Source organism: Solanum lycopersicum, chromosome 2 (genome assembly GCF_036512215.1).
Source record: "Solanum lycopersicum chromosome 2, SLM_r2.1".
Taxonomy (NCBI): Eukaryota; Viridiplantae; Streptophyta; class Magnoliopsida; order Solanales; family Solanaceae; genus Solanum; species Solanum lycopersicum.
In genome coordinates this window covers 49,514,446-49,538,733 of record NC_090801.1, presented here as the reverse complement: position 1 = coordinate 49,538,733, position 24,288 = coordinate 49,514,446, and the positions used below count along the sequence as shown (strand labels likewise).

General features: G+C 31.4%; 1 protein-coding gene across 1 annotated transcript; it reads left to right on the top strand.

The window, feature by feature from the left end:
* Window positions 1-13,751: 13,751 nt before the first annotated feature.
* On the top strand, window positions 13,752-23,763 carry LOC101256058 (phospholipase D delta-like). Its single transcript, XM_004233523.5, has 10 exons — window positions 13,752-14,959; window positions 15,872-15,988; window positions 16,514-16,708; window positions 19,780-20,082; window positions 20,166-20,234; window positions 20,372-20,519; window positions 21,128-21,276; window positions 21,781-21,927; window positions 22,757-22,957; window positions 23,181-23,763. The coding sequence occupies exons 1-10, from the start codon at window positions 14,033-14,035 to the stop codon at window positions 23,475-23,477; spliced, it is 2,553 nt and encodes an 850-aa protein (XP_004233571.2). The 5' UTR covers window positions 13,752-14,032; the 3' UTR covers window positions 23,478-23,763.
* Window positions 23,764-24,288: the final 525 nt, after the last annotated feature.

Sequence of the window (24,288 nt, the reverse complement as noted above, 5' to 3'; positions counted from 1 at the left end):
GGAAAGTGACACTCCGATCCAATTATACAGTGTCAAAGCGTGACACTCTGATTCAATTATACCGTGTCGAAACGTGACACTCCAATCCAATTATACCGTATCGGAATGTGACACTCCAATTGTAACGACCCGCTAGGTCGTTTTGAGAACTAGGACTAGTTTGACTCCTTTTGAAAATTTAAAGGGGTATTTTTAAACTATTAGATAACTACCCAATTGATGAAACTTTTATTAAATAAATAATTAGATAATAGGTTAGTGGAGTTTCACGGTTAATAATTTCTTATTTAGAAGAAAAGGAAAATGAAAAGTGGGGAGGCGAAACCTTACCACAGGCGACCAGCGAGAGGGAGAAAAATCATAGCCATTGTTCAGGTAAAGATATGAGATATTCGTTCTTTTCAATTCTATATATAGTAATATATTGTCGGAGTGCTTGGGATTATGTTATTATTTTATGCTATATTGATAATGGGTGATAAGAAATAATTGGTAAGTTGGTGATGATTACTAAATTATATTACATTGTTAGCAATTGGGTTAGTATTCAAAAAAAAAATAAAAAAAAAAATATATATATATATATATATAAATCGATCGAAGTCGAATAGTTGAATGGCTGCAGGTTAATGTTTTCTGTGATTTTGTCAAAAGAATTTATTATATGTATTGTTAGTTTCAAAATGGTAGGAATAAGATTGATCCAATCATTCTCAATGATTGCCAATGATTGGAATTTGATAAATATTCTAGAAAATTGGCACTTGTTTATAAATGGGTTGGTTCGTGTTTTATTCGTATAGTTGGTTCGTGTTTTATTCGTATAGTAAAATGCTAGTTTTTAATATATATTGGGATTGGTAGTTAATTATTAGGTGTTATTTTATATGATCTAACATTGAATTTTAGTCCATTTGAAGAGGTTAGAGTTAAGTTCTTGGCTTGAAATTTAGCAAGTATGAAAAATTTGGCATGCCAATATATATCAAGATTTGGAGTTGTTGAAAAAAATGAGTGAGTGTTAGCGTCTATGATAGACATATAATAATTTGAATGTCTACAAAAATTGCTTACTTACGAATATTGCAAAATTGGTAGATTGGAAACGTTCCGAAACCTTGCGAAAAGGAAAGGAAAAATCTTAAAAGATTTGTGGCACAAGCTCGGCATCTAAGGTATGTTAAGACTTGTTAGACTTGTTGAAGGACGTTTTCCTAATTAAAGATTAAAAATAAAAATAGACAAAAGAGTAAGGGGAAAATATGGTGGTCTCGTATCAATGGTGTGACGGGCATTGGTACGAGTACTGGTGTTATAAAACGGAAAATTTCTATTATAGAATGTGGATTGAAATTTGAGAATGCCAAAGCATATGGGCATTAGCTGATATATTATTGACTTGAATTCCTTGTGTGATTGTGTTTTATTTATCTCACCCGTATAGTTGAGATAATTGAGGTGGTTATGTATTATATTCATATTGATTGATTGAGATGCATCATCATCCCCTCTATTGAAACAATATTGTGCACATGCATAGAGATGAGACTGAGTATAAGTTGGGCACGTGGAGATCATCCGTGCTGGGGATGGTGAGATGTTAAGATTGTAATTTGGGCACGTGGAGACCGTCCGTGCGAAAATTGTTTGATATTATGATAGTGCGTTGAGATCGTCCGCACAGACACGTGGAGATCGTCCGTGTCGGTATATGGACCTCGCGAGTCCCCATGGGTCATGAACTCTCGATGTATTTCCGAGGAGTATCATGTATATAAGGTTGAGTGAGTACTGGGTATTCTGAGACATATCATTACATGGCATCATATTGCATTGCATTTCATCCCATCATTCATTCTTGATGACTATATGTTTCGTTTGGTGTTTGGAAAATATTAAATGTTGATTTCCTTTATTGATGAAACTTAAATAGTAAGTGTAATATATATATATATATACTTGTACAATCTAAGAATTTATTTTCTTATATAACTCCCGTCACTACTTCTTCGTTGTCGGTCAATGAGACATACTGGGTACACGTGGTTTCGTACTCATACTACGCTTGTTGCACTCTTTGTGGTGCAGATTCGATTCCGAGTAGAAGCACATCTCGTGGAGCAATTTGAGTTCGAGCTTGGAGTTGTGGTGAGTTGCTTGGCTGTTCCGTGGCCCACACCTCCCTCTATCTTTTATTTGTTCTGTTATTAGTATTCAAACAGGATATCCCTTATGTTAGATTTGTCATTTAGTTTCAGACTTGCATCGAATTTTAGAAGCTCTTGTACTTAAGGCACCAATTCTTGGGGTGATATATTTTATCTTCCGCATTTCGTACTTATAAGGAACTCAATGTTGGAGATTCTTGCTAAGCGTTGGTCTTTTTTTTACTCATTTGTTGGTTTAGTTGGGTTAATATGTTGGGTTGGCTTACCTATTTGTTGGGAACATAGGTGCCATCACGACTTGAAAAATTTGGGTCGTGACACCAATCCAAGAATATCTATCGGAACGTGACACTCCGATCCAATAATACCATTAATTTATCATTTATTATCACCACTTTCAGTTCATTGATAATATTTCATCAAGCCTTCTTTATTTAAGGCATCACTTCGATAAGGAGGGTTCAAGAATATAAATTTCACTGTCTCAGGATTTCATACCAATCACAAACACACAACCACGGAACCAAGTACATAGAAAACTTCAAAATATCATTTAATACATATCAATCACTACTAAGAGTTTACTATCAAATAGCATAAATCATAACCTACCTTCATCGAAAATACGAAGTCAAACAAGCTACTTCTCCAATACTTTTTCTTTCCTAAATGCCTCTGAAGTATATGCATAATTTGTAAGTTAACGAGTCTATAAATACCCATGTTACTATATGTACCCGAAAAATTCACCCAATTCTATAATCAATTTGCTTAATTTCAAACCTAAGGGCAAGTCTTAATTCCTCCAATTAACATATCTTTAGTGAAATTTAAATAATTTGATATCCTAATTTTTAATTACCTATCTTAAATTATTCAAAATTTATTTTTATAGTATGATAAGAAAGTAAAATAATAATGTTAAACTTAGTTGATTTGCAAACTATGGCGTACTACAAAACAAATGGCAGAATGTTTGAAACTATAGATAGCATTACTCAACCTAATAATCAGCCATAATCAGGCATAAGGATCAATCAAATTTGTTACTATTAAGTTTCAAAACACCACTGCAGTAAGACAAATTGGACCTTCTTTCTCAATTTCAATAGCACCTTAATAATATCATAGGAATTCTAATCATCTCCTTTATAACATTATCAAATTAATGGCCATAAATGTTTTCCCCACATTCACATAATCAGCCCCTCGCCAAATATTAATTCAATTGAAACCCACTTACTGCCGACTAACAACAATAATATAATAATAATCATAAAGTATTTGTCATATTCACAACGTACATGTTTATTTTTACCTGAAGCACTCGTTGGCTTATCTGCAAGTTGTATCGCCTCAGTTAAAGTTCTTTCGAGTTTTTTTAACTCAAGATGGGAACCCCTAATTATTATTTAAGTCTAATCTTGAGAGTGGTAGTAGTGACTCACTACTAATTTTAATGTTATTTTTTTTAACCATCAACTAAATAAATTAGTAAAACTACCCCACTAATTTCATAAGTATAATTACGAATAATCCAAAATATCTATTTAAAATCTATCGAAAAGTATTTTTTGAAATAAAAAATTCTAGTACTCAAAACGATCAAAAGATACCAATTTACCCATTGTTTATCTTCGAACGATCAAAAGAAAGTGAGGATAACAAGGGGTGCACGAATCAACAAGTGTGAATATCTTTTGTGCATATCATGCTTAGTCTCCCAAGGTCTTACCTCAAACATATCAAACCAGTCAATGGGAGAGCTACATCTCCTCTCATATTATGTCTCAAAATAGAGTCATATCAGTACTCAAGTGGTAGCTATGGTTGTAGGTAAACTCAACTAACAACAAAATATATTCTCAATAATCAACAAGTTAATCGTACATACATATGCAACATGTTCTCAAGGACCTTGACACAACCATTAGGTGGAATCTTATTTCGCATAACCGCGATAAAATCTTGAATCAATACTGATTCTAATTAGAAGTGAACCTCAACCAACCACCATACACTCATAACACACAAACCATCATAGATCTTATCAATATTTCATTCTAACAACATTAACTTTCCACGAGCTTATGTTATATATAAAAAGAATGACCTTTAGACATAAGGTACTTATCAAGGGAAAATTAAACTTATCTAACCTCAAGAAGAAAATGATCAAGTAATCATCCATCGAGCAATACGCCCAAGCATACAAAACTTTTAACAATACTATCGAAATGCAAGATTAGTAGCTATCATACACAAACAACCTAAAGAATGACAAAACTAGACCGAATGGTCCTCACATTCAATCACACATAGCCAAAACATGATACCAATGATGAGATAAATCTTAAGTCTATCGAATAACTTTAAATTTTCATGACAATTATCCTACAAATTCTCAGAAGTAAAGTTGTGCGTGTAGAATCACTTGTTTACTTCAACTATCCCAAAAAACGTAAAATCTCCCATAACTGGAACGAACAAGTCTAACCAAGATTACCGCCCTACCAGGAGGACAATCACATAATCAATACATAACTCAGGTCGAATAACTCTAGATACTCTTTTCATATTGTCCATATCAAACATTTTCATTCATTCGACTCTATCTTTGATTTTTCAACTATCCATAATCACTAATTTAGTCCCTATTATAAGTGCACAGATACTTAGTTTATTGAACCCCGTATCCACTGAAGTCAACACCTTAATACTAACAAAACATCATAACTACATCATCATCTACCTTACTCCCAAACCATCATTAGTATCAAAGTATTTTTATCAAATACATATTTAAATTATAAATATCTCTCTTTCTATTTAAGCATTTCATGACAAATACGAGTCTCATACTAGGTAATAACACTAATTTAAAATTTAATGATACTTTTTCATCGAGATAAAACTATTAATCACACCCAAAATCAACTTCACATACCATGCTTTAGCTACCATTCTAAACCATCACATACCTCATGCCAACACTTAGGGAAATTCTTGGTCACTCAAAATATTATGTATACTATAAGTTCCTAACCTCTATTGACCATCAAATATCTATATAACACACTATAACAATCTATATAATCCCATCAGTAGAGTAGTGTTAATCCAACTCTAAATTCTTAATAACCATATAGAATTATATATCACCTTGTGTGTCATTCTTAAGTCATCTATCATAATTTGAGCAATCTAACCCTACTTAAAACTCTAAATTTTTCTTACCTCAATGTTTGTCATTCATACCAAAACTCAGTCTGTATTAAAGTCGATGATAAACTCCTAGTAAATCTGTATCTAACTAGTTCACATCTCACAGTTATATCTAAACTCATAACCAAAAGTCAATACAACCTTCAACTACATCCCAATGGTTTATACGAGATGTCTTATTCCTTCACTTTTCTCAAATGCTTTTCACGATGCAAAATTTTAAATATCTCGACCATTCAATATATCAGACTCTTGTTTCTCTAGATCGCTTACTAATCTCATCCTTTTACCAACAACCAATGACGTTTTACTTCACACTCTAAATCAAAACTGCATGGGAACCTTTCCTTAGGTCATTTAACATTAAAAAGTAACAAGTTTTACGACTCCAAACATGTGTAAGTCCTTTCAAATGCTCGATATTTATTATCTTACAAATTCATACCTTGACAAAACATATCACCAGGAATGCAGACTTATAATGAAAAAATATATATAATTGAATTGTAAATCCAATTGTGTAACTCAATCCTTTTATTAATCAATATTTAACTGTACTTCTTGTATCTTAGCTTATCATTCATCGCCTGCCCATTGACCTTATCATGTCCTTCACAAATAATCAAACCACACTCAATACTAAATTCAACACTATAACAACACTTATCACCCTACTCAAAATACACTTTTAGTCCTTGCAATTAGAGAAAATGTTTCTGCTCTCACCTATTTCTGAAGGTTAACCAGTCATGATAATACATTACTGGTTAGAACTTGATATATTAAAGTTTTGACGTATATATTATGGGTTTACAGATATGTGAGTCAGTATGTACAATTAATATAAAGTATCACATATGTGCATTTCTTTTTTTACTTTTGAATTTGTATATGCATATATACATCATTATACATTACTGGTTTAAACTTGATTCAATTCTAGTTTGATGTGTATGTAATGAATTTTTCTAGATGTGAGTCAATATGTTGGTACTATAACGTGTTAAATTATATACATATAAAATTTGTTCTTTTATGTATCAATATATGAATATTTTTATCAATATATGATTGTATGCATCAATATATAAACTATCATGTATCTGGAGTGTTATGTCTTAATTTTACTATCTCTAGAAAATTCATTTTTTAAAATGTTTTGAGTATAGAAATATTTTAAGAAATATACTTAGAAAAATTCATCACTTAAACTTTTAAAGAAATTAAGAAAACTTAATTTAAAAAGATTTTAACAGATAAACCTTTAAAAATTTAGACAAATGGGTAAGAGGTTCTTATTTCTACTTTAAGAAGGTATTAGCACTTAAAGTAGCCGCTAACACGCAGTAATCCAACAACTTAGGTTAAATATATTTTGACTATTTTTTAGAAAATAATTAATTTGAGAAAATAATTATACCAAGAATAATTTTTAATATCTAAGAAAAGAGGATATTAATTGAAATATTTGAACTAAATTGTAGAATATTTTACGAAATTAGGTTGATTAAAATTTATTTAATCATAAAAATAATGATTTGAACCTATTTTAGTTAATAAATGTATGAAAACCATGTAAATTAATTGTAGAATAAATAAAACAAATTTACTAAAGATTTTCAAATAAAGTACACGACTTGATAAAAGACTTTACTAACGTAAAAAATAGAGTTCATCTTTTGGGAGACTAATTATTCTAAAGTTAGAGTTAATAAACAAAACAATAAATAATCACAATTAAGAGCAAGTGGAGAAGTTGAATTTGGACCCCCTTTTTGGGGCCAATTTCGCTAGAATTTTTTATTTTGACCCAATTTCCATTTTTGTATACCTGATGTATATCAGCGTATATCGGATGTATACAGCCTAATTTTCAGATGCCGAGACCTGTATATTAGTTTTCGGGGACCTGATCATCACTTTGGCTGACTCGAGAGGAATTCAGCTCAACGAAAGATAGAATTCGAAATGGACAAGGATGAAGTCTTCACATGCAAATAAAATGATGTCATTGAATAAATAAGCAAACTAATTATGGAAATTTACTACATTTTATGGAAAGCAAGTATACAGAACACATTCTTTAATAAAAGAATCCATGTGGGGCAAGTTGGATCATTATAGGAAAGTAACTATTTCTTGTCAATTAACATGCCAACACATGATGAAAGTAAAGTCACATATGAATGTCAACATATGATGAAAGTAAAGTCAAGATAAAGGAAAGAGTGGGGCATGTACTTTGCATAAGAATTCTTGAACAGTCTAGGAAAAATAAAATAATAAAAAAAATAGTTAACCCAATTAGCTCAACTAGATGGTAAAATACATACATACAAAGAGAAGCTCGTATTTGAAATGACAATACATGATCATGGATATTAAAGCAAAGATCAAGATGAATAGATATTTGTGGGTTCCCGAAAAGAGGATAAGCAGAATTTTAAACAATTACTCATGCTTAAATGGCAAGGAAATCACATCTTTGCAATAAGGGATGTAACCCGTTTAGATATTCATACTAAAATTAACAAAATTCGAGCTAAAAGAACAACAAATCTTACTCAACTACTATGATAACGACCCTAAAACTCTTATGCCTACTCAAAGACAAAATCGACTTTGATAAACGATTGAAAAGCCTACTGCTGGAAGGTAAAACAACTTAGTAACAATAGTAAATGGGTCTGGATATATTCAAATGAATAGGTATCGAAACGATGAATAGTAAAGATACAAATAATGAATTTAAACAACTATATCATGATTCCCACATTTAGCTTAAAATAAAAGAATGAATAACATGACAACAAAGACTAGTTATTAATGCATATTCATAACAAATAAGAATAAACTAAAACAAGTGAAGCCATTTGAAGCTAAATCATGTACACTTTTGGAGACAACGACCCATTTCAATAATAAAAATAAATAAATAAATAAAATCCTCAACCATAGAGCAAGATGTAAACAATCAACACTCAAACTAAAAGCATCCAAATCAGTCTATAACAGGACCTCGACTCAAAATCATGGCTCAAATAGGCCTCAGCTAGACCAAAATCATGAAAAGAAACAACTCAAAACAAAGGGGGAAAAAATAGAACTAGAACTCAAAATGACGAACAAAGAGCTCAATGTTAAATAATCAACATCATAAATCTTGAGATGTTGAAAACAGCATGTCCAAATATAAAAGACCGAAAGAATATTTGTAGAGGAGGACACATTATCTTTTTTGGGGCAGCTACTGGGACAAACGAGTTGAGCGAATTCCACTTTGGTCCACTAACAGGTGAGCAAAATAATTTGAGAGAAAATCGAAAATTTGAAGCTCAAACCTTCGTGGGTTTGATTTCACAAAACACTATGCTCCAACCTTTAAATTCCTATTCCCTCTCTGTCTTTGTCTTTTTCTTTCTCTTTCTTGTGTTTTTTGTTTTAGAAAAAATGGCTTCAATACCATGTATTTATAGCAAAAACAAAAGGCTTGAATTCAAAAATCGTTTTAGGGGGAGATGAAAGATTGATTGAAAAATAATGGAGGAAAACATACCCTTAAAAATTTGAATTCGATGTAATATCTTCTGATTCGAATTAAATTATGATGAGTTATCTAACCTTAAGTCAACAATTTCGGCTAGTGGTTTGTAATTTTTGACTATGGAGGGAGGGATTGTCAATGATCATGGGTAGTGTAGTTGGATGAAGAAATTATGGTTCTTTGTGATGACTTTGCATGTTGGAGGAAGAAAAGTGAGAGAAAAAGCACACGTAAATATAGGATATATGCATATATGTTTGTATATTTAAATATATGTATATGTGTGCATATGTTAAAAGAACTAAGGTATGACCCCTTTTTATTTAAAATTTGGCCGTTTTTATTATTGTTCTAATCAAATTAAATTTAGATATAGCCAAATTGAGTCCAATAATTAAATTAGCTAAAAAAAATAAGATGAATACTTATCGATTAATTGTTTGAGCTTCTTGATTTAAACAATACAAAACAATCATCAAGACCTAAGTTTATTTCTTAAAATACAAATTATAAAATTCACTAATAAATACATATTTATACTAAACATTTATTTTTTAGCTATTTATTAAATATTTATATAAAAGATGGAAATTGTAAAAACCAATATGTACAATTCTATAGTTAATTCTGATAAATACTAACCAAAACTAATTAGAAAAAGATTTTAAAATATATATATTTTTTAGGATTTTCCAAAGGCGATTATTTCAAATTGTTTGAAATTGAAGAAACTCGATAGTTAACTCGAATTGCATAGGATCAAAATTGGGTGTCAACATGGAGTTAATTATCATTAGATTGTTGTGTATCTTAATTTGAGTTGATTGATATATGATGTATCTCTAACTTTCAAGTGTGCACATGTTGTGGAGGTTGTCGTCGAGAAGGTCACAATTAAAGAACTTGTACTTTCTTTCCGAAAAGAAGATTGACGAACTCTTTTTTAGACTACTATTATATTTCCAATACGTTATTTTGGGACTAGATTTTCAATTTTTTGCTTTTTTCACTTTTACCTTGATAGAACATTACAATTTACTATTAGTTGGTGAAAATCTGATACAATAAATTGAAATGTTATGATTTAAAACCTTGTGTTCATTTTTGTAACAAAATATGTTTCATATACATCTTTTAAAATAATGTATCATTAGCTATTTGATAATAATGTACCAGAGATTGTGTTTGTGGAGATGGTAACACTTAATATGGTTCAAAAACTCTAAATTCATTTTTATATAATGTATCATGTACTAGTTGAAAATCATATATATGATACAATAAAGTTATGAAAAAGTAGTATGTAAAATTAATGAAAATGTAAGTAAAAATTAATTTATCAATTAGATATATGAATGAATTAGAAATTAATTTATCAATTAAATAATTCGTCACTGCTCACTAATAACCAGTAAAAATTAATTTATCAATTAGATATATGAATGAATTAGAAATTAATTTATCAATTAAATAATTCGTCACTGCTCACTAATAACCATTTATTTTTCTTATAATTAACAGTAGAGTAAAAGAATTCTTTTGTTATATAATGGAGTAGGTATTTATTTTTTGATGGATTTGTTTCTGTTTCTATGTTAATGTTTTATCTGTGATATTGATTTATTTTATTATTCTATTATGAGTTTTTGTGTTAAGTTTTTGTACTGGTACAGATTTTGGATCATTGTGTTCATTTTTTTTCCTTCAATTTCCACCAAATATGAAAGACTTGTAAAAATTAATGGTTTAATTATGAAAATTTAAAAGTTTGAGAGCTACAGCTCAATTAAATATATTTTGATTTGATTTATTCTTTGTCATTTTTTTTTTGTTTTTGAGAATGTATATATTCAAAATTTTCAATCAAATATTAGTTTTTTTAATTCTAATCCTGCAGAATAGTACGCAAAATAATATATGAATATATAATTGAATTAAAAAATTGTTATGTAAAAATAAAAACAAATTCTTAAATCAAATTTAACTAAATTTACGTAATATGTTGATTAATTTATAAGTATAAAAATAAATATGTATATAAGGAAGAAATATTTGGTTTAAAAATAATAATTTTCTGCTTCTACTTATGCTTTCCTTAAAAGACATATTTTTTTAATATTCTTCCAACAATAGAAAAATTGTTTGTGCTTAAATTTAAAAACAATTTTACTAATTTACCAAACACCTTAATTTTGTAAAATAAATATTTTTGATTTGTCAACAATAATGCCGAACAAGCTCTAATCAGTCCTACAAAATTAAATATTTGTGTATATAACATATGTAGAGAAAATTGAAATCGTGAATAAGAAGTATTAGATGAGGTGATATCATCTACATCATGTAAGCTAACAAAAAAGGCTATTTTTAAAAAACTTTGTGATCAATTTATTTCCTTTCATATGTTTACCATGTTTTTGCATCATTGAAGGATAGTATTTAAATTATATGATATAGTTTTATACTAATACACAATAAGTAAAAATTTATAAAATAAAGTGTGATTGTAAAATTCATTAGGCTTAATAATTGCATTTGTTTTGAAGAGGGTATGAAAGAATTCTGTTTTTTCCTTCAGAATAAGTCTCTAAAATCAAATCTTTTTTTCTCTATTTTTAATTGACAAGTTTTGAAGAATTTAGCAAATCCAATAAAGTTTTTATGCATATAATCAGTAAGTATAATTTTCGTCTACATTAAAGTACCTTGTATTTTTTATGAACTTTTCATCTTCAAATATGAACAATTAAAAGAAGTGAAAAAAAATCGTAGAAATCATATTACCTAATAATTTATATATTTGGTTAAAGTTTAAATAATTACAAAAGCAATTTAATATCAAAAGTCTAATACGTGCAAAAAAATGTGGATAGGTTCAGAAGTAACATAATATTGTTGGATTCATAAAAAAGAGAAGGAAATCACTTTGGGCTAGGGCGATTCAAATTCGAATCGAAGTTGACAAATCGAATTGATAAAAATTGGGCAACTTTCACATATAGCAAACAAAAAATTCATATTTGTATGCTATAGCAAACTTTGCATAATTGCGCTCCATAGCAAACATAAAACTGTATAATTTGTTATGCATATACAATTGTATAATTCGCCGGCCTAAATTGTATAATTCGCTGGCCTATTTCGCTGCAATTGTATAATTTGTTTTGTATACAGTTGAATCGAATTAAAATGTATGTATATTGGATAATTATAAGTGTATAGCAAGAAGATATATGTTTTTCTCGCTTTATACAAAAACAGAAACACAATATATACACTTCTGTTGTATAAAGCTAGAGAAAATTGTATTTCACTGCAATTGTATAATTCGCAATTGTATAATTCGTTGGCCTTTTTCTCTGCAATATTTGAAGTAAAATGTTTGTAAATTGTATAATTAAGTGTATAACACGAAGATATACATTTTTGCATGTGTATATACAATTTTCTCTCGCTTTATACAAAACAAAAACAGAATTATACACTTCTGTGTATAAAGCGAGAGAGGCGAGCGAGAACGGAGAGTGGCGAGCGAGATTTTTGGGAGAGAGACGCTGGCAAATTTTAGCTAATGTTTGCTATGGAGCACAATTAAATCAAACCCTAGCTATTCCATTTAATTTAGGTTATTAGTTTGCTATTATATATAATTTTCCCATAAAAATGTTACTAATTTATAACATTGGGCTATTAGTTTAGTGACTTTGATAACAGTTTTTATTTTTTTTATTATCGGGATATAGGTTCTTAACGGTTTGAAGTTCTTTTTAACGGGTTAACCGATCACGATATTAAATTAAATAATTATATTTATATCATTTTGTATATAAAGTTCTCGACTTAGAGTTTGATTTCCTATTTTTATTTTTGACTGTCTCAAACACTTGGCTATTCTACAATGTATAAGTGTACGCTTTTGAGCAAGATGTAACTTGTGAACTCAAGTGCATTGTTGATTTGGTTTATCATCTTGTTTTCAAGTGATTTTCAATATTTTTTCTTTTGTGTCATATCTTAACGGTTAAACCAATAAAGATAAAAAATCGATAAATCAATAACCAATGAGTCAATATCTTAATATAGATATAACCGTTTAACATTTTTATAAATTGATAACCAATAATTAGACCCAATAAACTCAAAACCGAATCGAACCCAAAAAAGTTTTCGTGGACCCTTTGTTTTTATTAGAGAATTTAATAAATATGTATATATATTAATTTATAAACATTCTAATAAAATTGATTGACAACTCAATGATAATGTGAAAATATTTTTCATCTGGAATTGTGGTTGTGCAATTATTTTATCTTCTATTCTTTATGCACCCCCCCCCCCCCCCTCCAATTGTTTTTGTCAAAAAACTAATTATTATTCAATGTTAATAAACCAAGTGATTTTCTAAAAAATAGCTTTTTAGAAAAATATTTTTGAGCTAATTTATTTGAAAAGTGATTTTAATGAATAAATTGTCTTTATCTAATTTGTTTAAAATGTATTTTTTGAGAGTTAAATTAAAAAAAAAAAAAAAGACAAGTATTAATATATTTTTAGTATAAAAATTATTTTATAGAAAATAATATCTATTATTATTATTATTAAATAAAAATATATAATATTCAAAGTTTTAATAAATATTACATATAAATAAACAAGAAATAAATTAAATATTTATCAAACAAAATAAATTTAGGAATCATTCCACATGAAAACTAAAGTGTTTGGTATCTCACAATTTTTTTTCCATGATTTAAAATATAATATAATTAGTGGAATTAACTTTATTACGACAACTAAAAAGAACGGAAGAGTATGAATAAGAAACAAAGTCTGTTTTGCTGTTTCAACACTTCAAGAACATTGTCGTCTTCCATGCACGACCAACTCACCGGAGTCGTAAATTCTCAGCAAATAAAACAGTCACTGTTACTGTAACGTGCCATTATCCCATACGTTCTCATCAAACCAAACTCAAATCTACCAAAAAAAAGCAATAAGAATATTTGTTTCTTTTTCTTTTTTTTTATACTTTAACATCAATCGTCTTCATGCTATAAACATAGACATTTGTGTATTCTATTCCATATTTGACACAATGTCTGAACCAAAAACTATCATATTACATGGAGATTTACAACTCCATATTATTGAAGCTCGTCATTTACCTAACTTCGACATAACTTCCGACCGTCTTCGCCGTTGCTTCACTTTCGGTGGTATATGTGGGAAAACACAACATTCCACCGTCGAACGCGCCGGAGGTGATCACCGGAGTGATAAAAAAGATCACCACCGGAGAATCATTACCAGTGACCCATATGTTACCGTTTCAGCTCCACAAACCGCTCTAGCCCGAACTCGGGTTATTTCTAACTCGCAATACCCATTTTGGGATGAGCATTTTCGGATCCCTTTAGCTCATCCTTTAGCCTATTTGGAGTTCCGGGTCAAGGATGATGATCTTTTCGGAGCGGAAATTATGGGTAAAGTGAAAATTCCGGCGGAGAGAATCGCTACCGGTGAGGATATCTCCGATTGGTTTCAGATTATTGGGTCATCCTCAAAACCCGATACGGCTCTTCGTGTACAAATGAAATTTTACCCTTATGAGAAAAACTCATTGTACAAACAGGGGATTGCTTCAGATCCTCAGTATTTAGGAGTGAGAAATTCGTATTTTCCAGTGAGGAAAGGGAGTTCAGTGAAACTCTACCAAGATGCTCATGTAAGTAATAATGTAAAGTTTCCAGAAATTAAACTGGAAAATGGTACAAATTTTGAACATAATAAATGTTGGGAAGATATATGTTATGCTATTGCAGAAGCGCATCACTTGATTTACATTGTTGGGTGGTCTGTTTTTCACAAGATTAAGTTAATCAGAGAACCCACAAGGCCATTGCCAAGAGGAGGTGATTTGACACTTGGTGAATTACTTAAATACAAATCACAAGAAGGTGTAAGAGTTCTTTTGTTACTTTGGGATGATAAAACTTCACATGATAAGTTCTTCATTACCACGGTATGAACTGTTGAAATATACATTCTGATAAAGTATAGTATTATATTGTGGGCTTCAATACATACTTTATTCTTGTTTATTAAAGGTGTTTAGATTATATAGTAGCACGTGACTATCTTTACTTTTTAATATGTTTCATGGCTACTAGAATCTATAAGCTAGCAGCATTTAACTTTAGCAAGTTGCTGTTATTTTATATACACCGTCACTCCATTTCGATTTTTTGGTTTGATTTTGTCTTTCAACGAAGTATAAGAAAGTAAAAAAAGATTTTTGAATATGATGGTCTTAAACTAAAATACGTTGAATGTATCAAAATGTCATTTGATTTGTGGATTTAAACATATTATATGAGAAGTTGAAATTTAAGAGTTGTCAAGAAAGGAAAAATAGTCTAAACAAAAAGTAAGACGAACTGATTGAAATGGATAAAGTAATATTTTTTTGTTTTTTCCCTAACTCCAACGACAACGTTAATCGTACACTCATACTTAACTCTTGTTGGTCTCTGTTATTTAGTGTGAAATTCTTCATTTTTTTTGCTTGAACTCCAATGACTATGTTGCCCTTCATAATTTCCTGTATGGCTAATGTTCTGCATACCACTCGTAGGCATTTTAAAGGCAACTAATCCTTCCTAGCCTCAAGACCTGCATGGTCAATTCCTTTTAGAACATTTTCAGCTAATATATTGACGTAGTTATACCCATGATTATGAATGGAAATCTTTCTGTGCAATTTAGATATGTGCTGGGTAACGTCTATTATTTGGCCAAACTGAGCTCAGTGTAATCTGTACCGTCAAACAACAATTGCTTTTGTCTTTGAACTCCAAGATGATGCATGCCTTCAGTTGTAGTTCTGGTTGTATAGAGCACCCTTTACAATAATTTGAGATGGCATTTGTTGCAGGAAGGATTAATGGGAACTCACGATGAGGAGACCAAAAAGTTCTTCAAGCATTCATCTGTGATTTGTGTTCTGTCACCGCGTTATGCTAGCAGTAAGCTCAGCATTATGAAGCAACAGGTAACTTACTTATCCTAGCCGTTTGAAATAGCTGCAAGATTAGCATTATGAAGCAACAAGTCAACTTTTTAAGCATCCACCAGTTTGTCAGGAAGATAGTCTAAAAACTTTGGGTTTTAGCTGCTGTACGTGACTATGAAGTTACTGTCCCTGCAATAACCTTTCAATAGTCCTGTCGAGACCCAATTCTTATAAAATAGAAAGTGTTCACATAAGTTTGCTGGAGAAATGAAAAAAGAGGTCAAAATGTTCAGCAAGAAAAGATTGCAATGATGCATTCTTTTTTGTTGTTAATGGTCAATATTGTCCTGAATATGGACTGGAAAACATACTTCTTATAAACATAACACATTAGGCTTTGCTGGATTGAGTAAAGCTAAATTTTGTTATTTTGCATATCTAATGATAGCATGAATATTCCGTATTAGAAATCTATTCTTGCTTTGACACAAAACCACTTCCTTACTCTTTGGCCTTTATCTCCCCTTTGTTGATATTATTTTGCATATTTATTCTTTCTTCCAGGTTGTTGGAACCATGTTCACGCATCACCAGAAGTGCATTCTTGTTGATACACAGGCTCCTGGTAATAATAGAAAAATTACAGCATTCTTAGGAGGTCTTGATCTCTGTGATGGTCGCTATGATACACCTGAACATCGCTTATTCCGTGATCTTGACACTGTATTTAAAGATGATTTTCATCAGCCTAACTATCCTGTGAGTATTTGTTGTTCCAAATATTTCCTTGATAATTCTGATACCTGTATTTTTTAATTTGGTGTGGTTCCTACATTTATAATTGATAATTACAAGAAAGACCTTGTCAAAAAAACTTTCTAGAATTTTGAAGTTGGTAGGTAGAGTCAGCCTCACAAATGCAGATGATCGATAGCCTTGTTCCATATTCTCTCTTGCATTATGTTGACAATTTCTTACAAAGAGTATTTTGCTAAGAATTTTCGAAATTACTATAGTTTCTATTGCTGAAACAATGTATGCTGACTGCTATCCTGAATTCAACAATAAGAAATTACGAGAACAGTCAGTAGGCACCGATATGGCAGTACAGAAATCTGCTAGTAGATGTTAGTTGGGAAAAGGTCTAGTATACTTTATTGTTCATTCTAGATGGACTACCTGGGCTGCTGCAGATTGATAATTATAACTAGTGGAGACCAAGTCATGAGAAAAGAATGATTCTTAGGGTTCCCTGCTAAGCTATGTACCTTATTAAGTGAGTTAATCTCAAAAGGTCACTCAACTTTCTTTGTTAATTTATCTGGTAAAGTCATTGAACTTTATTTTTGTATCAATAAAATCACTCGACCAATTAAAATAGACATGTTTTCAAATGATTTGTCAAATATGTTGAGAGAAACCCAAACCCAATACCACCACCCGCCGGCCATAAAATCAATGTTTGCTTCTACAGCTACCAATTTCCAACACCAATCTCTGTAGCCAGAATCACAACTCCACTGAACAGGAGAAAAACGTCGAAACACTTAAGCTTTATCCATTTGAAAATAACACCAACTAATCTACGTAGCCTGAATCACGATTATCTTAATTTATGAAGTCCATATAAAAAATAATTTATTTTGTCATCTCAATATTTTTCTTAACAATAAATTTGATTGAGTGATTTCATTGATACAAATGATTAGTTGAGTGAGTTTACTGATATAGATGTCTGAGTGAAGTGATTTTATTGATATAAGATAAAGTTTCATGATTTTACTAGATGAACTCTCAAAGTGAGCGACCTTTTGAGATATTAGCTCCTTGTAAAGTATCCAAAAGTCTGTTCCAGCATATGAAGTTTAATCCATCTGTTAATGCTTGTAGACATTTTAGAAGTTGTTATTGCTCATGTGACTAAAAATGTCAGCAAGAAAAGGGCATCCTGTAGTTCAAAGTATTCAATTTTTGATGCCTGTTCGATTAGTTTGGGCTGTAAAGCATGTCCGCAACTTCTGTAATTGCTGCAAAAGTTTTGCTCAGGATTTTTCTAAGCTGTCCATGTTGGTTGAATCAAGCGTGTTTCTGTTCCCTTTAGGAATAGTATGGCTCATAGAAAAGTTATCCCGGGATAATTATGCAAGGGATGTAATACTGGGATTGATAATTTAGTGCATATACCTCTTTTTGACGAATGTTTGGTTCATTGCATTGAAAATGGGATATACGGTGTATAGCGAAAATATGTATTTGGTTTAAAACAAGATAAATTTTCTCTTCAATTTCACCCTTATTTAAAAACTATTTTGGTCTTTCTGTTCTATCCAAGGATTGGTAATATTGGTATTAGAATCCCAGGTTAAATCCGGTTCAAGATATAGTATAATTCTGGTATAGAAGAATTCTGGTATCGTTTATAGTGGGAACAATTCCAACCAATCAAGATAAAATAATCTCTAATTTTATACTGGGATTATTTTTCTAATCCCAATAACAAACTGATCCAGAGTTCCATTCCTTGCTGGAGTTGATGCATGAAGAGGTTCCTCTTGTGAATTTCACCAGCCTTAACTCTGTTTCTGAACGGAATTAGCAAATCTAAAAGGGTTTACTTTTATTTCAAATGCCAAATGGGGAAAGGTAGAGCGGAATGAAGTTCTAGTAAAGTATTGGGAGCTACTTTTTATGCTTGAAGCCCCAAAGCAATAGGGCATCCTGTTAATCACTTATCCTTTTTTATGAAGATTTTGGATATAATTTCTATATATGTATGTAGATACATACATTCTGGTTTGATCAATGCTTCTCTATGTAGGAAACATGGACACTTTGAAAATAAATCTTTAATTTAGCTTTATTCTGAAATACCACAAGAATAATGTTGTTATATCTACTTACTTTTTGAAGTGTCTGAAACTACTGTTACCTACAAGCTACTGTTGTCCCAAACTATTTTGCCAAGTCTTTTGCATTTTTCATGCCATCTATCATGGGAAAGTGGTCACACTTTGATGAAAAGAAAAAAAAATACTAATGGTAATAAAAACTAGGTGTCTATGTGATAAAAAGGATTTGAAAAAACATAGAAAAAACTAAAATCTGAACTGACACTCATGTCCTTGGAATTTGAGAATTCAGGTAAAAGTTTGTGTTTTCCTATATTGTTATTTTAATATCATTGTAATTTATTGCTTGGATGCTGATGTAAATTAGTCTGAGAGTTGTATTTTGTAGGCTGGTTATTGTATAAAATTTGTCATCAGCCAATTTACACAAAACACTATACAAAGCATGCAGTTGTTACTATGTCAAATCTGTTACTTTATTGAAAATAAGTCTTAGTTGAAAACTAGGTTTTGGAGAATGGTAAACAAGAACTATAAAAAAAATAGGTTACTACACAAACAATGACTTTAAGAATTTTCTAGTGTATTACTCGACATTCAGTAATTCATTGATATATTCCAATGTTATTTGACTTCAATTTCTCAAGCACTTTATGGAAGTTTAATGTGTTGAGTTATATTTACCTTATTAGACATATCCAAGGACTGTGATTAAGTATATTAAACATAGAGTATTTGATTGTCGACCGTAAATAAAGTTTAACACCCCAAGTTACTTAGGTAAGGGTTGTAATGGTTGATTTAAACCAGTGACTGTGAAAGTGAAACTAGGCAGTTTCATTATATGATTATTGCCAGCCACAAGTTTATGTGATTTCCTATGTCTTTCCTACCATGACACTTAATACTATTTCTTTTGATCGTGGTTTTCTAGTTGATTATATCTTTATAATTGTCTTTTATTTGTACCACATATACTAGCCAGGGACCAAGGCCCCGAGGGAGCCATGGCATGATTTGCACTGTAGAATTGATGGACCTGCTGCATATGACATGCTTATAAACTTTGCTCAGCGATGGAGGAGAGCAACAAAGTGGAGGGAATTCTCTTTTCTCAAGAAAACAATGGCTCGTTGGCATGATGATGCAATGCTAAAAATCGAGCGTATCTCATGGATACTCAGCCCTGCTTTTGCTGTTTTCAAAGAAAGGACTGAGATTCCAGAGGATGATCCCGAACTATATGTATCTAAGGAAGATCACCCTGAAAATTGGCATGTGCAGGTAGATATTTCTCTTTCATGCAAACTATTTTACAGAATTCGCTGGATCACTTTTAATGCTCATCGTCATTTCTCATATTGCAGATCTTTCGTTCCATTGATTCAGGTTCAGTGCAAGGTTTTCCTAGGAGTACTGATGTTACTGAGGAACAGGTATAGAAACCATAATTTATTATCATAATCTTTTCATAGTTCTGCTAAACTAGCTATACTTTATATGGAGAATTAGCAGAAAATGTATCTGATTGCCCATCACTATTCACAATTTCTGTGCGTTATGTCTTTTGCAGAACCTTATCAGCTCAAAAGATCTGGTAGTAGACAAAAGCATTGAAGCAGCATACATCCAGGCGATAAGATCTGCTCAGCATTTCATATATATTGAAAATCAGTATTTTCTTGGGTCATCATACGCTTGGCCATCGTACAAAGATGCAGGTAAATTTATATTCTCTTGCTGGTATTGTCGAATATAAATGTAAAATACATGACACTATGTACCCCCAAATAAATAAATAAAAGATATGATTCTCAACCAAAAGACGTGGCTTGGGTTTTATATTCACAAATAAAATTGTTGAGCCGATTTACATTTGCTACTTCAGTGCATTTAACTAATAGGTAAATCCAGATGGTAAAGTCAGATGTTACTTTAACTATCATATTTTACATGGACATCATACAGATAAGATGTGTCCTTGTTAATAATTGCATCAGAAAGTTGCTGTTATACTATAACAGGTTTCAATGTTTTGTACTTCCTATTCCTAGAACAAAGTTTAAAAATTTTGTAACTTCCAATTCGTCTCCACTTTATTTTCTTCAAGTTTTTCATTTACAGATAGTCTTGAAACTTTTCCTTTATTCTTGAAACTTTTCCTTTTCTTCCTGAAAGCAGTACTTTTTATAGCTCTTACAAGTTTAATAGGATCGTCCAGTCGTCATTTGAGCTGATCAAAATTTCTTGTTCTACTTCCACTTAAAAGCATTGGTTCTTCTTTCTTACCAGACCTGAATTCGTGTTCCTACTGTTATTTTTTTATCAGGAGCTGATCATCTGGTACCAATGGAGTTGGCACTGAAAATTGCTAGTAAAATTAGATCCAAGGAACGGTTTTGTGTATATGTTGTTATGCCCATGTGGCCCGAGGGGGATCCCAAGTCAACTACTATGCAAGAAATTCTATACTGGCAGGTAATCTGTTCCCTGGAACATCATTACCTATATATTGGATTTCATAAATGTAATTTCATCTAACATTGATTATGTGATACACTGCTCGTGTTGGGCAGCTAATAGAGATGCCAGCTGTTTGGGTATCCAAAAATCTTATGCATCTGTTATCGTGTGGATTAGCATAAAAGGGAATGGAAATAGCTGCCTGTTTTCTAATCATTCTCATCCTTATAAATTGGTATTTTATTTCTTAAATATGTAGGGACACAAAACCAAGGAAAAAAGATTTTGAGAAAGGATGTCAATGGGGAAATCTTTTGTATTTGAGGAACCCGGCAGAACGAATGAGAGGATAATTTTGATAAAGAATGCTACCTTTTACTAAAATATTTTATGTTATCTCAAGCTTATGATATGTTTCTATTTAAGTTTGATGATTTAGAGTGTTATGATATAAAAAGATGCGTCAGACACAAGAATTTTCTGAATGTGCTTTATTGAGATTTCTCGTGCTTTCAACAGAGCCAGACAATGCAAATGATGTATCAAGTTATTGCAAGGGAGCTCAAGTCAATGCAGCTTTTAGACTCGCATCCACTAGATTATTTAAATTTTTACTGTCTTGGCAACCGTGAAGCGAATGCTCAATCTTCTTCTGATGCTGATAAGGTAATAGCCAAGTGAATGTGTAGTTTGTGTTAACTGAGTATATAAACACAACATGCACTTGCAGCGAAGTGGAAGGTCATCATGAAATTGAAAAATTTGTGCTCTTTACTCATAGATCTAGCTTGTTGGCTTGCTGGTGTCTATGAACCGGTCACTTTTTAATCTAATCTAGCAGGTTTTATATTTATCCCATAGTATGTCTGGATAAGGGAGTATATATGGATAAACTGTCTTCTTCATAAAGGTGTTACATTTCTTTATCTATCTTCCTTTCATGTCACTTCCTTAAGTATTTCTCCTCACACTCTGTGTGTGTGTGTATATATATATATATGCATTTGACACAAATATTGGTTTGGGATGAGTTCAGATAGAGTGACATGGTCTCTGGGGATTCATATAGCGGACCTCAACTTGTTGGGATTGAGACATAGTTCTTATATGTGTATGTGACGCTAAGTAGAGTTACAATTTTTTCTACAAATATATTTTGTTCCTTTCCCTCCACAGTCCACATAGCCCAAGAAATACATGCAGGTACATTTATAATTAGGTCTTCTTCTATACCAGCATTGAAGTAACTCCCAGCTGTCCTTCATAGTCCACTTCTGTTCAAAGATGGTAAAAAGCAGGTTCCATAGTTGTTTGGTAACTTAATAATTGAAAAACTGGTGATTTGAATCGTCAACCTCCATTTCACATAACAAGCATCTGTGAGATGCAACATATATTGGCAGATCATGTTTCATGAAATTACTTTACTGTGTTGAGATTCAATTAAGCTTGGCAATTTTTGAAGGCATGTTTTCAATCTTTGCCATGCAACCAGGTCTCGGATTCGTTTAAATTTCAGCGTTTTATGATATATGTGCATGCTAAAGGAATGATAGTAGATGATGAATATGTCATAATGGGTTCAGCGAACATAAATCAACGATCTTTAGCTGGGTCGAAGGACACTGAGATAGCTATGGGTGCCTATCAGCCGCGTCACTCCTGGGGAAAGAAGAAGGAGCATCCACGGGGACAGGTTCGAATGTTTGATAATTTTCCCTTGCAAAATTCTATATTTTCTCAATTTATTATTTGAAGTTAGAGAGAAAAGATGAACTTTGGACAACATAGACAGGGGAAGGAATCAATACTAGTCTACTGTTTAAGTCAAAAGTTCATACTTGTTTTGAGATGAAGTTGCGGAAAACTCTGATGTTTAAGTGAGTCATTTCTTTTTTTCATATTGTCTTGATCTCCAGATCTATGGGTATAGAATGTCTCTGTGGGCAGAGCACCTCGGAACGTTAGCAGATTGTTTCCAAGAACCAGAAGCATTAGAATGTGTAAGGAGAGTGAATGCAGTCGCTGAAGATAACTGGAAGAGATACACAGCTGATAACTTCACTGAATTGAACGGACATCTTCTCAAGTATCCCGTACAAGTAGATGGTGATGGCAAAGTAGGTTCCTTACCTGAATATGAATGTTTTCCAGATCTTGGAGGTAAAATAGTAGGAAACCCGTCCCCTACCATCCCGGATGTTTTGACCACTTGAGTTTCAAAGAATAGTCATGATGTCATCCGATACAAAGAAGATTAACACGACCCTGTACAAGAATGACACACGCAAATTCAAAGATGAAAATTTGATTGTCAATTACTTCGTTTTTGTTAATTCCCATTGATTTAATTATTCTTAAACAACTACATATTTTCATTTTATAAGTGAAAATTAAAACAACCAGAATCTTACTTGTTGCCTGGTTTGTATTCTAACCATTTCCAAGGACTGCTAAATTCATTTTTCTTCTAATCTATCTACTAAAATTTTTAAATTCAAACATTTTTTGTTGGCAAAGAAGGATAGCTAGTCTTCTCTCTCTGTGTTCTTGCTTTTGCATATTATTATTATTTTGATAGAAAAATAGACCCCACTGGCCTCTTTTTGGTCATTCCAAAATAGCTATAGTAAATTTCACAGGTGAAACTCTGGGATGATTTGAAATTTCAAAAACATGTCTATCAGGAAGTGATTATCACTTTTATTTTATTTTTGTTTCCTTTGTTTAAATTTTAATGTATGAAATGAAATATGATTTGGAAGATTAACAAAATCAGATTTTCTCTTTATTAACTTCTCTGTAATTTAGCAATAGGCTGTTTCATTAGGTGAGGCACTAGTAGTATAGTATAGGAATTTTTGTTAAAAAAAACAGTCAATTGGTTAGTCCTTGCTATGAAAAATGACACATATAACTTGAGATTTGCTTAGTCTAGTCAAAGTTTGATACAGGTGATTATAATTATGGGAAAAGGCTTAAATATGACATTGAACTTTCAGAAAAGGCTCATTTATGTCATCAGTT

What these genes read in the sequence shown, in the direction of transcription:
- LOC101256058 (XM_004233523.5), top strand. Translation starts at nt 14,033, where the DNA reads ATGTCTGAACCAAAAACTATCATATTACATGGAGATTTACAACTCCAT. An exon ending in ATAAGTTCTTCATTACCACG is followed by an intron (nt 14,960 to 15,871) that starts GTATGAACTGTT and finishes CATTTGTTGCAG; the next exon opens with GAAGGATTAATGGGAACTCA. An exon ending in AAGAAATTCTATACTGGCAG is followed by an intron (nt 21,277 to 21,780) that starts GTAATCTGTTCC and finishes TGCTTTCAACAG; the next exon opens with AGCCAGACAATGCAAATGAT.